Source organism: Larus michahellis, chromosome 3 (genome assembly GCF_964199755.1).
Source record: "Larus michahellis chromosome 3, bLarMic1.1, whole genome shotgun sequence".
Lineage (NCBI taxonomy): Eukaryota > Metazoa > Chordata > Aves > Charadriiformes > Laridae > Larus > Larus michahellis.
In genome coordinates, this window is record NC_133898.1 from 20,481,832 (window position 1) to 20,495,192 (window position 13,361).

Below are 13,361 nucleotides of genomic sequence, written 5' to 3' on the forward strand. Positions count from 1 at the left end.
TATTCTCCAGTGCCAAAAAATCATGAATTGAGTTCTCCAAAACTGAGATTATTTTTTTTTTAAATGCAATTCATTCTTTCTCTCCTCCATCCCCCCACCCAGTTTTGGGGTTTTTTTTTTTGAGACAGGGTCATATCTTCAAATCCTGCTCCAAAGCCATGAGAGTTATGGTTTTTTCTTTTCTTGAAAGCAGAGAGCCTCATCTAATCAAGAGCCTCAAGGGACAGGGTTCTAAGGAAATACCAAATATTGTGAGAGTCAGGATTGCATTACTAGGCCTTTTGAGGGGCTGTCAAGTAGTTAACCAGAAGTTGTTTGGCCCCTAACTCCGTCGTAATGGAAAAACTGAGCTTTGAACTGCCTTTATAATAAGGCAGTTGCTGGAGGAAGGAGGGTGAGAGCAGCTTCCAAGTGGTAAGATGGACAGAAAGCATTCTGTGGAAATGAGTATTTTTAAATCAAATATTCAAGTTCCATCTATTTACTTTTTCCTTGACTCTACACACAATGAAACCTACTAAGTTTATAACATCAGAAATCAGCAAGTAAAATATCACTAGGTAGAATGGCATGGGATTTTTCTCAAGTTCTTACAATGTTTTCATTTTAGGGCTCCTAGTTAACATAAATGCTCACAAACCCTGGGAAAAGTGGGAAGAGAAAGAGGGATTAACTCCTTCACTTGATGAAAAAGCTCCCACTCTTCAGCAGAACCAGGGAAACCCAGCTTTCACATTCCTGAGATCTCTAAAGCAAGCTCGGTCAACACAAATTCTTTCTCAAGTGAGGCTGGGCCCACGCTGCTGTCGCGTCCTGGGTCTGGCTTGTATTCAGTGATGTCCAAGGTTGCTGTGTGGTGCTAAGTCCAGCTCTCTGCTGAGGAATACTGCTGCCACACCAGCTTCCTTATGTGTGCATCACACCACAGCTGCTCCAGTTCACAGACCAGCATCTGAAAGGCGAGTGAGCTCTAACTGCAGTTTCAAATAAGGTGTTGGACTGTGAACTGGAATAGCTGCAGCAGAGGTGAGGATTCCCTTCTGCTTCCCTTGCTGCTGGAGCAGTAACTTCAAAAATCTGTCCAGAATTTGTGTAAGGCACAGATAATGTTTTTAAATGACAGTAAGCTTTCCCAGATGTCAAAACCTTTATACTAGCAAAATCCCAAGTACTGAACATAGGCACAACACTCTAAACTGCTTTACCTTCTTCCAGATATGGGCTGGGAGGCATGTCCTATGAGGAGCAGCTAAGACTTTGGAATTGTCTAGATTGGACAAAAGGAGGCTGAGGGGCAACCCCATCACTCTCTAAAGCTTCCTGAGGAGGAGCAGTGAAGGGGGATGTGGTCATCTCTTCTCCCTGGCATCCAGTGATAAGACACATGGGAATGGTTCAAAGCTGTGTCAGGGGAGGTTTAGACTGGACATTAGGAAGCATTTCTTTACTGAGAGGGTGGTCAAACTCTGGAGCAGGCTTCCTAGAGAGGTGGTCGATGCCCCGAGCCTGTCAGCATTTAAGAGACATTTGCATCAACACCCTTAACAACATGCTTTAACTTTTGGTCAGGCAGTTGGACTAGATGATTGCTGTAGGTGCCTTCCATCTAAAATAGTCTATTCTGTTCTGTTCTATCTTTATTGACCACCATCTTTGTACAGTGCTACAACCAAGTTCATGTACATCTACTGTACTGCTGCGACTGTCTAACTTCAAAGTTGTAAAGCTCTAAAATGAAGGCAAGTCCAAAGACAGAATGTTACATGGCAGATTGACTTTATATCTCATAGAAAAAAAGAAAAGAAAGCTCTTTTCCTTTTCTACTTTCCAGGTTACCTCTGAATGAAAGTTTTCATAAATCCATTGCAAACTCCAGTCCCTTTTACAAATGTAGGGACTATTTTAGAATCCCTTTACCATCCAATCACTTGTTTCTCCACAAAATTAAAAATTGTATACAGATTCTAAAATTCACCTTTCTGCTTTGTGCCAGCTGCTGCCACCTATGGATGTGTTTGTGTTCAGGGTGCTGCATGCAATTTGATGGGTAAGAAAGAGCCTGAGACACCTGGTTGCTGCTTCCTGCTCCTCCCTTTACTAACCTGAACAGCTCCACAAACTCTCAATGCTCTTTTCATGGTGGAACATGGATTGCTGCTTCCCGCTCCTCCCTTGACTATCCTGAACAGCTCCACAAACTCTCAATGCTCTTTTCATGGTGGAACAGAGACAAAATGGCAGGGAACTGCTGCAGGCAATGATGCTTTCTCAAGAGTTTGTAAATCTCTGCAACACCTACTGATTCAGAGCAGAACGATTCACCTCCGCCCTGCAATCCAGACTAGCCAAAATTCACTCGTCAAAAGCACTGTCCTCATGCAAGTTACTTCCGTCTTCAAATCCTTTCACTCCTTGCTTCTTGCGGCAAGAAATTCCAGTTCTTTGGCCTTCTCACCAAATCTCTGCGAATGTACTTTTCTCCTTCTGGGCTTGATTCTCCCTTTTTCTCCACGTCACACACTTTGTCTGGAACAGCTTTCCAGACTCCTTAAAATTCAGTTGGTTTGCTTGGCCGTTTAACAGTTCTTCTCCACTGTCTGCTCCCACCTTCACTCTTAATCTTCAAGTACATCTGTCCAAATTGCATTAAATGACAAACAAGTCTGAAAAATGCTGAGCAAACCCTGTCTCCTTATGTGTTCATTAAGTAATGAACACCTCCACAGAACTGCTTCATCGACAGCAGTGATCAAAAACGTCACTGGCCATTTCTTTTGTCTTCTATTTTGATGGAAACAGAAGGCATGAGGGAGGGGAGAGAAACTTGTTTGTGTTTAAGTTTGTCTGGCACTGACAGCAATTCAAAAGCAGCAGCACAGCTTGACAGTGAAATGAACGAAAAAGTTGTTATAAGTGCAAGTAGAGCTCAAAAGCTGACTTTTACGAACTACAACTAGGGAAGAGCAAAAACTAACCAAAGGACATAAACAGTACTAAATATTTGGACTGTGACAGAGACTGTAGTCAAGAACAAGGCATTGCTGTGCTTTTGTAACTGCGTTTGTAAAGCAAGGGCCATGGGAGGATGATGAGTAAAGACAGCACATACATATGTGACTGTAGTGGCTATGTGGATAAAATCAAGGAAGGGATCCAGTGTAAAACACAGGAAAGGCAGAAAGAAAAAGAATAATATATTAAGTATTCAGGCAAGTATGGGCTAATAAAATACAGCCGGAAAGCAGCTTTCTTCCTAAAATACAGCAGGGCATGCCACTGGACACTGGATTAAAACTGAGGGGCCACACCAGATCCCTCAGCAGAGATAAAACCCTATTATGAACCCTATTTTTGCTGATCAGATGCACAGTCGGGAATTTTCTCAACTGAGGAGCTACAAATTTGAAATAATTTGGCATTTACTCTGATCACAAATTATCCGCGAAGCAGTTTTGAGTTTTCCAAGCTTGTTTGTCATTCTAGATGGTCCAGACGCTTCATGGCACAAAAATACTCCAGACTACCCTGTGCTGGCAAGATTGCCGAGTGACTGTTCAATATGATCAGCCAAGTAAATTATATAAGACACTTCTATTTCTCACTTAAATCTCTGCTTAAAAAAAAGGCGGGGGGAGGGGGTAGAAAATCAATGGCCTTCTCCATATGGACAAGAACAGGAGAAGTAGAAACCTGCAGATTCAGTTGTTCTCTTGCCCAACTTTACCTCACCATGAGGAATATCTGATACCACTGCTACCAGCAATGGAGCAGTAACCTGGATGCACACATTGTATCGCAGGTCTCCTTTCTCACCTTGCACACACAGATGAAGAAATTACCATAAAGAACTTCTTGATCTTTTCAGTGGAAAACACAAAACCCAATGGAGTGATGTTGACTGACAATAGGTTTGCTTTGTTTAATTATGCTCTCATGAACAAATAGCTTGTTTCTGCAGACTACCATACATCCCAGGCTGAAAGGTAATGTTAGCTAAAGAATTCCATCAGTGAAGTTCACAAATTCATACAAACATGTGAAAAACCTTTGTTTTCCACAAATGAGCCTGTAAATCACCCAGATTCATTGATTTGCATGTCCACAGGAAAAAAAAATGATTAAAAAGGATCATAAATGCCAAAGCAAGTTTGATATTTTAATGCACAGGTGTTTGAAAGCCCCAATTTATTTTCTGCAATATTTGCCCTACTGTAGATGAGAAAATGTGGTTTTTTCCTTGAAATTCTTTGTTTCAATAATGAAGGTGATGGATGTCTGCTTAAGGCATCTATTTACCATTCCAACAACAAAAATAAAATGGGTATCAATAATTTTATGCAGATCTCATCCGTGCAACTTTCCTGAGTGTTGTGTTCTGTACTTCTCTTCAGCTCTTCGGAAAGCTCATTCTGCTGAAGAGAGCATGGCTTCTAATGAGAGCCGTCTGCAGATGCTTGGCTTCTATAATTTCAGCATTAATACCATATTTACATAGCTGAAGGTCTAGCCCTTGAACTCTCACGACTGAAGCAGAATAAACAGATGGCAGAAGACTTGTGATACGGAGCTGACATACCCATGAACAGGAGAGCTGTACACTGGGGAAGAAAAAAGTTCAGCAGGCTGGGAATCATCCCTTCCTTCTCCAGCTGTCTGTGAGAGCCTGTCACTCATGATCTTCTCCACCGGCTATTTCATGGCTTATGGGTGGCTGCTCTCCTATCTTGCACTAACATAATTTTATGTTAGTTTCAATTACTCCCTGCATAAAAATAGTATACATGTATAATTCAGGCTGTGATCCAGAAGTCCACCCCCTCCCTGACAGGAGGGATTAATCTTAGAGAATACCTCATACTTTCAGATAATTCCACTCACTTCTCACATTTCCCTCAAGTTCTCCCCTTTCGTTTTCCCCCTCCCACACACGTGATGTCGAGGGAAGGAAAAATGGGTAGGAAGGAGGGCAAGATTCCCATGTATCAGCTCAGGGAATGACAGGGAGCCAGAACTTCTCCCACGCTGACTGGCACACGGCAGCTCCAAGAGAACACAGTCTGCCAGCTAAAGGGCATGGCCAGCCCCTTCTCTCACTTGCCATCTGTAGCACGTACCGGCTGGAGGTGCACACTGCTCAATTCCGTGGGAACTAAAAAGAAAGGATACACCACCAATTTATGTCTGCTGGTGTCATCATCTTCCATTCTCCAGAGCTTATCTCAGCATGATTTGGCCCTGTGGCCTCAGAGCCTGCTACAGAAGTCCTATGCCAAACTGGGAGGTTACAGTGTCTGTGACACAGGGTGCCTGTGGTAGAGCTGCAATGCTGGTAGCTAACAGCACGATGGCTTTTGGTAAGCACTCACTGAGAACAGCAGCTCCCTCTCCTCCCTTTCATACTATCTGCTCCTACCCGAGCCAGGAACACCTTCCCTACAGCTCAGCCCTGCACCCACATCAGATGCAGAAGACCACATCAGACCATGAAAAATTCTCAAAGTGGTTGCACCTATAACAATGAATGGAAGCAGTGTGTAATTTCAAGGCTGTTCTGCAAAACAGATTACAAGTAGATGGGCTAATCAAGCTTTTTTAGGTTGCATTTGGTCTGAATTTTAAGTTTTGGCAAGGCAAAAGTTACCTTATTCCCCTGGGTAGGAAAAATTTCCTATGAGTTTTTTGTAACGTATATGAAAAGACTAATTAAAACCCAGTTTACAACGCATCTTAAAACCTGCAGTTCTGGGTTACTACATAAAAACCTGAAATTAACCAACTGAAAAAAATACACTGACTATAAAAAAAGAGAAAGTGTTACTTCTCCCATCCAAATAGAGTACTACTACAAAACATAAATAGCGTAAAGGAAAAATAAACTGGATGTTTAAAATTCTCAGATTTCACCCTCATAGATGACTTCCATAACGTAGGAAAGATAATGTAACTGAAAAAAATAGAGGCTTTCAGATGTTGAGAAACTGAGTATTTGGTAGCCTGCATTGGAGCTCAAGTTCTATTCGGTTATCATTGGTCTGAAGTACTGGGGACTAATGAACACTTCAAGAGCTCCGGTCTCCAAGCAGTGAAACACTTGGTTTATTCGGTGTTGCCTATTTTCTTGTCTATTCCGGTGCCTTCTGACCCTTCATTGCAATTGCACTGCAAAGTCTACACATGAAAGACAACTACGTGCAAAACAGACGAGGAATGAATTCAGGGACTGAAAAACAGAGAACTTCCATTACCACCTAAACACAGTCCCACTCTCCACCTAAGCAGGCAAAATACACAGCAAGCTTGTGAAACATCATTTTAACATGTTATAAATCTGGGCTACAGGAATTGATAGGAATTTTGCCATTCACTTCACTGCGAACAGGCTCACATCCTAGATGTGAACACTTCACACCACTCCAACTATTCTTTATTTTACAAGTGTTGGTCGGTTCATCAAGATGGCTGAAGTGCAACAATGACACAAGATCTCTTTTTACCCTGGCTATTCCTGCCAGTAGATCCAGTAGATTTGTGTTCCTCCTGTTTCCCCTTGTGTGTAGGCTATGGGATACACGACAGGATATGGCTAAGATTGTAAATATCTATATTCTACTTGGGTATATTATCTCAGAGTAAATTTTCTATCTAAATGCATAGGATATTAGCAGCTTCATTTATGTAAAGACTAAGTGGTACGCTTTGCATAGAGAGTCTGGGATGCATCTCCAAAACAACGCTTTTTGCCAGTCTGTGAGAACACCACATGGAAGGATTTATTTTAATTTGTAGTTTGTTTGTTTTGCTACTTTTGCAACAGAAGATCAGGAGGAACAGTGGCATAGACAGCCAAAAAGTACCACTGAAATCAGTGCATCAAACAGAAAACAAGTTTCAAAGAAAAACATCTGCTTCTTAAAAGACCGAAATAGAATTGAAACCATTTTGGGCTGGTCCAGCCAGTCAGTGATAACACAACCAACATGGCTGCAAAGTCCAGACTCTCGAGCTTGCAAGCCAGCAAGGGCTGGGAGCCCTATACACCCACCTTTAGAAAGGAAGCACTATCTGCTGGCATTCCTTACTGATACCTTCCATGTGAGAGAAGGCACAACACTGGCTACCTCCAGCAGCCCTGCAGCAGCAGACGGAGAAAAGTTTCATGCAGATAACAACACCTCAGGCCAATTCTGGCATGAGGATGGCTTATGGGGATCCTAGGATGATGGAAGAACACTGAGGGTTTTCTAGTGTGCTGTGAAAAACAGTATACTATGAAGTATAAGATCGTTCAAATGAGGAAAAGGGTATAGGAAGTAATTTTTTTTCGTTTATGCCTACAGTGACAATGTAGTGTCTTCAATTCCAATGGAAAACTACACTCACTTTGAAAGCTCTGGCTTTGAACACCTCCCTCTGAAGATGGTGGGAAATTAAATACTAAATAACAATAACCTAAAAACCCATGAAAGCACTCAACTGTAGAGTTTCTGTTTGATTCATCACTCCTCTTTCTTCAGGTGGCTGCAAACGAGGGCTGCAAAATCAAGACACCTGAGCACACAGCATTACATCTGTAAGCACGTATACCAATGCCATTCTTTCCACAGGAAAATTCTGAGGTATTTCAGAAGGTGGAAGTTTTCCTCTGGAGTACATCCGCAGGTTCAGAGCAAACACACTGGAAAAGCAATGGCTTGTACATGTTGCATGCAGCATACCACTCAGACTTAGGTAATACTTTAATCAGAAGAACTTTAAGAATTTCAGATTCATTTAAGAATTAAGCCACCTGAAACATATAAAGCAGGTAAGGGCAGGGCAGTAGCTCTTTAAAAGCAGGGCAAGCTAGGAGATACTTCCATGCCACAAAGATGGCTCCTGCAGTGGCCATAGTAGCAGAAATGGTGACCAGGAATGGACTATGAGAGATGCAAGGTATGGACTAATGGCTTTTGCTTAGGTTTTTTTTTGAATGTGATTGTTTTTCTTGCAATTAGAATACTTGTATTTAGTCTTGGGATTCCATCTGCCTTTGTAGTATTCAAACTCTAAGCTCCAGCTGCAGTAAGCAAATATTTCCTAATTAAAAAGGAGGAAAGGAAAATACAGAAGGGGTTACAGCCACAGTTTAGGGATGCATTACCCGAGTCGCTCACTAGGGACTTCAAATCCAGAAACACTGAATTCCCACGGTTTCTTTGGATGTGAGTTCCTTAAGTGTAGCGGTACAGGAACAGTGTTTTTCAGGGGAGCCCTTGGGGAATGGGGGGAGCTGGGCTCTGACAGCTGGCCTTTGCTGGTGAGAGATGTGGTCGCTCTGCGCCTTGGTCCTCTCACTAAAACTACAGTTCGCGAAAGCCCCAGGAGCTGAAGCCCTTCCCTTAAATCACACCGTTCCCAGCGCCGGGCCGTGCCCCGACTGAGGTGAAGGGAAGGGTGGGAAGGCGCAGGGGGGCTCAGCCCCAGAGACCGGTCTCTGCCTCGCCGGGTCACACAGCCAAGCTCCGCCGCGGGGGGGGGGGGGACACACAGGCAGTCGCCCCGGGCGCCGCTCCCTGCCCGCTGTCCGAGGACAACATGTCACCCCGTCTTCCACGAAGCACGTCGGCCGCGGCAGAGCCCCGGCGCTGCCCCGAGGGGACGGGCGACCCCCGGCTCCACGGCTCCCTGCCGGCCCGCTCCCCCGGGGACCCCGCGGCGGAGGCGGCCACCGCTCCCCGCTCCCTCCGCAAAACTTTCCGCCGCGGCGGAGGGGCTCGCTGCCTTCCGCCTGCCTTCCTTCCCTCCCTCCATTCCTTCCCGCGGCGCCGTCGGGGAAAGTTGCCGCTGCGGCGGGGTCCGGCTCCCCCAGCAAAGTAGCGGCAGGTGGGGACAGCGTGTCCCGCCGCCCGCAGTACCACCTCCCACCCCGGTCCCGGCTGTACGGCCGCACCTCCCGCTGCGCCCGGAGCTCCGCGGCTCCTTACCCAGCCCCGGCACGAAGGTGTTGAGGAAGAGGCAGATGACAGCCACGGGGAACGGCATGTAGGGGATGGCAGCGCGCAGGGGGCCCTTCTTCTCCCGCACCTGCACCACCACCCCGCTGGAGGGGGCAGCGCCCCGGCTGGGCTCCCCGGCCGCCGCGCCCTCGCCCTCTTTGGGGAAGGGATCCATGGCCGGCGCGGCCGATGCTGGCGGTGGCCCCCTCCGGGCACCCAGCTGCCGTTGCGCGCGCTGCCGCCGCGCGGCCCCGCCTGAGCGCGCTCCCGGGTGCCCCCGCGCGCGCGGACCCCTCCCCTCCCGTCGGCGCCGTTACCGCCCCCAGTCAGACCAGGCACGAGCCGCCCGCGCGCTGCGGCTCGCGCCGGGGTGTCGGTTAAAAATGCCCCTGAGGCGATCTGAGCTAACGGACACGCTGTCTGCCCCCACCGCGCCCCTCCTGTCAGGGCTTCTGCCCGGCCGCCTCACACAGGTCAGGTCCCCTGTCCGCCCCGGTCTGTGCGCCGGCACCGAATTTGGTCAGCTCGTCCGAAACGGAGCGGGGCGGTGGCGGTAAGCGGTGGAGAAGGCGGGCCGGGCCGGGCCGTACCCGGGCTGCGCCCCCACCACGGAGCGCGGCCCCATGGTGGGCGCTGGGAGGCCACAGCCCCCGCCTGGGAAACGAGGAGAGAGGGGAAGAGCTGTCCCGTTTGGCCCTTGGAAAGGGGGGAAAGCCACTTCAGTACGCTTTTAAAAATAGCTGCGCTATGAAGGTGTAAGAAAAGGTGTAAATTAAAGCCACGCTCGTTTATTGTTTGGAAAAAAAACCCACCCTGCTGTAAGGCGGAAGAGAAGGAAAAGGGAGGAGAGCCACAAGAATTAGAAGGAAGGGAAAAGTACACCCCCTGAAAAGCTAACCACAGTTTGGGACAGTGAAAATGTATCTTAATTCACATCATTACCACTAGATGAAATATCCTTTTGTAGGGCTGGTAATTATTGTTCAGTACACAGTTTAATGGGCGAAATGGTAATAGAACTTGAACGCATCCGTAGTTAAAAATTATGACGAGGCTGGTTGCTGCAGATAGGGTTCAGCAGAGGAAACAGGAAAAATATTAAAGGCATTAATCCTGATATAAAATGTAAGTGTGACACGCATACAGGATTTTTGCATAAGAGATGCAGGGTAGCCTATGTCTTAATGTGCATTTCGTAGCTGAATTTTTGCTGAGGAGTTCTTGCTAGGAATTTAGACCCCAGCAGAAAATCTTGAAGTACTTTATATATGCCACCGGAATGCTGCCTAACAAATACATGATTCAACAGGTTAATCGAAATCAATACAAATTACTACAATTAAGTTAGTACAATAAAAAAGCTAGGTAAACTAAATTACACAGATGCAGAACCCTGTTCCTAGATCTTTTTTTTTTTTTTTTTGCTTTTCTAATAGCTGGGTTCTGAATCATAAAAACATGCACATCCCATGTAAAATTTCTTATTTTTAACGACAGGGTTGGGGGGTTTTTTTGCTTATCTTCTGAGTGCCTTTCATCCAAAAAAAATCTGACTTCTTTTTAAACAAACACAGTTTACACGTATTTCTGGAGCCTATTAGCCAACCTGGGTTGGCTGTGGGTTTTTTATGGTTTTGGGTTTTTTTATGGTGACATTTATTTCTGTCAAAATAGTCCATGACAGCCTATTTTATCTTCTAGACACAAAGCTATTGGAGGGATGCACCTTTCTCTTGAAAAGGTCTGATATAACTGACATGAAATTCTGTCTTTCTCTGCTGAGTGATCAAACTGCAGTCAGATGAGAAATCTTTATGGTATGAATATTGACTAATTAGAGCCTGTACAAAGCACAACTCATAGTTGGAACATTATCAATAACTTGCAGTGATAGAATTCTCTGTAGACTCAACCAGATGATGAACAGATAAAGGTTCTGGATATCATGTGTGGGTGAGCCCACATTACTTACACTAAAGGCAAGCAAGAGGCCATTGTGAGAAAAGCCCAAATAGAAAATCAAAGACTAAGATTAATTAAAACAATATTTTGTCAGAAATACTTAGTAACAGCTTGTGCTTTTATGGAAGATTTCCTTAGAAGATCTCACAGCATTTGACAAATGTGAGTTAATTAATTTATTTCTTTAAGATTAGTTGGCAATGTGTAAGGCTTACTCCACGAGCTACTAAAATGCAGCCACTTCTAGACTGAACTGCATCATTAATTCTGTGCTGCCAGTGTTCATGGAAGCTCTCAGGCGCCTCAGGCAGAAGTTATGACTGACTCAGAGTATATTAAAGATACCATCGTGTAACAAGTTGTGACACTTCCAAGCTTCTCTAAACAAGTGAATTGGTGGCAACATTACTCTGCTGTGATTGTTCCATGCTCAAGTGGTGCATGATAACCATGCAAACCATCTTGTACCGAGCACCCATGTGCTGCATGCTTTACCATTACTCGGGAGACAAGATTCTGTGCACTGGAGAACTTAAGTGAGGGAAGACAGTTGTTAATGAAAAAGTGCACTAGGACCTAGTTAAAAAAATGTGACCCAGGGCTGAATTTTTTGTGGAAAATGAGGTATCACGTATAAATGTGATACTTGAAATATTCATCTCACTTCTCAGCATGAAAACAGCTCACAGAAACGATACACACATTATTTGTCTGCAGCTGAAACAAAAAATGGGGTTAAAAAAACTCAACCTAACCAAACCAAGTAACCAAAAAAACCCACCTGAATTCAATGTGGCATTTCAAGCTGCAGAAATCCCCTGGCACACCACTGTAGCACCAGTGTATTGACACACAGGACTGGGGACACGTCCTCCCAAGACTTCTCCAAACTTCTTTCCACAGTAGTGCTGCAGGAGGCAAGCACTGTAAAACTGAAGACAAGTATTGCAGCTGTGCCTCAAGGGTGGGCACTTAGTAGTCTTAAGAAGATGAGATACCTTATTCTCCTGAATGTCTGGTGAAAGAGTGGGTATTGTAGTTGGCCCAGGTGGCAACAAGACTGCAGGACTCCCGCAGACGGGTGGGCTTTCCGTGCTGCTGTATCTCTTAAAACCAAAGAAACCTGGCTTCTGACTACCTCTAATCTTGAAAAGAGTACCTATAATTGCCAGGTGCTTGACAAGCAAACATGAATAGAGAACATGTTTGTGAAATACCATTGTCTCAGTGCTGTCAAGACTTAAGCTGGACCTTCTGATTGACAGAAGCTGGTGGTCTTACTATGAAGCCTTTGTGGTTAGTTACACTGCAAGTGGATGTTGCTGTGGGAAGTATATGCTGGAGCTTTCATCAGTATCCTGGGAGTTTTACATGTGTTAGGCCTGGAGGAGTCATGTGGTAGCTCATGGCCACTAAATTCCCAGCCAGAGGCAGCTGATCACCTAGCTGAGAGCAGCAGAAGGCATTTATGTTACAGTCACTAGCTGACTTTCAAGGAGTTAGGATGTGAGACTTAATAATGGAATGTTTTCCCTCTCTTGGGTTTCTGCAGTGTATAAATAGCTGTATTTCAAACATTTTGCAGGTATGGGTGTTTTTAATTATACCCTAACGGGTAAGTGAAGTGCTGCCAAGTCAAAGGGAACGTCAAGATCAGCTGGTTGTATGCGTTTGCCCTGCTGTTGTAGACTAACTTCTTTTTCTGCTTGTACTAGTATTTAAGTTGTTCTTTTGCAGTCAGTGGAGAAGTAGAGATCCTGCAAATGAAAAGATGGTACTTCTCTGTTACAGCGGTTTGAGGACTGGGCATGCTGCAGTTTGCCTCTGACTTTGGAAAGGGAGAAAACCTACAAATTGAATACCAATGACATACTTACAGTAACCGGGGTCCATCTTTTTGAAATAAACCTCATTCGTGAGCTTGGATCCTTTCGAAAGCCATTGTCTTAAGTATCATACAAGCCTGTTAGGAGAGATACAAAAAGAGACCCAAACACAAATTAAATTAGAAGTGTTATTAACAAGACAGTAAGGAGCCAAGCAGAGCTATTGCTCGCTAACAGGCCCTTGGGTGCAGGAGGAGCCCTGCAGTCTGCACTCCAGCACACCACTGTAAATCCAGCCCTGGTCCAGGTATTGTGACCGAATGCAGGGTTTGGTTCAGGGAGTCCAGCTTCCTCCTAACAGAAAAGATCAATTAATTCCATTCATGTGCAGGAGATCAGAGTTGTTGGCTCATAGACATGACAGTGTCCTTAACAAATCCTTTGTATCATCTGAACTTGAGGCTGGGGAGCCCTGTTTCTTCACAGAGACAAAGGTACCTCTGGGTGCAGAGGAACGGTTTATTCATTAAGTACCACTTGCGTCCCACCTCGACTCTGTTGTGGCAGGACTGTCATAGCACTGAGACCTCATAAATTG

At 45.1% G+C, this 13,361-nt stretch overlaps 1 protein-coding gene across 2 annotated transcripts in view; it reads right to left on the reverse strand.

Moving 5' to 3' along the window:
* Positions 1–9,270, reverse strand: part of STUM (stum, mechanosensory transduction mediator homolog) — a 51,219-nt gene extending 41,949 nt beyond the window's left edge. The window contains exon 1 of one of the 2 annotated variants that reach the window (XM_074578992.1): positions 8,964–9,270. In XM_074578992.1, coding sequence (XP_074435093.1) covers positions 8,964–9,150 — 187 coding nt within the window. In that variant the 5' untranslated portion in view covers positions 9,151–9,270. The remainder of the gene's footprint in view (positions 1–8,963) is intronic. The other variant, XM_074578993.1, reaches the window with a different exon arrangement.
* Between the last annotated feature and the right edge of the window lie 4,091 nt (positions 9,271–13,361).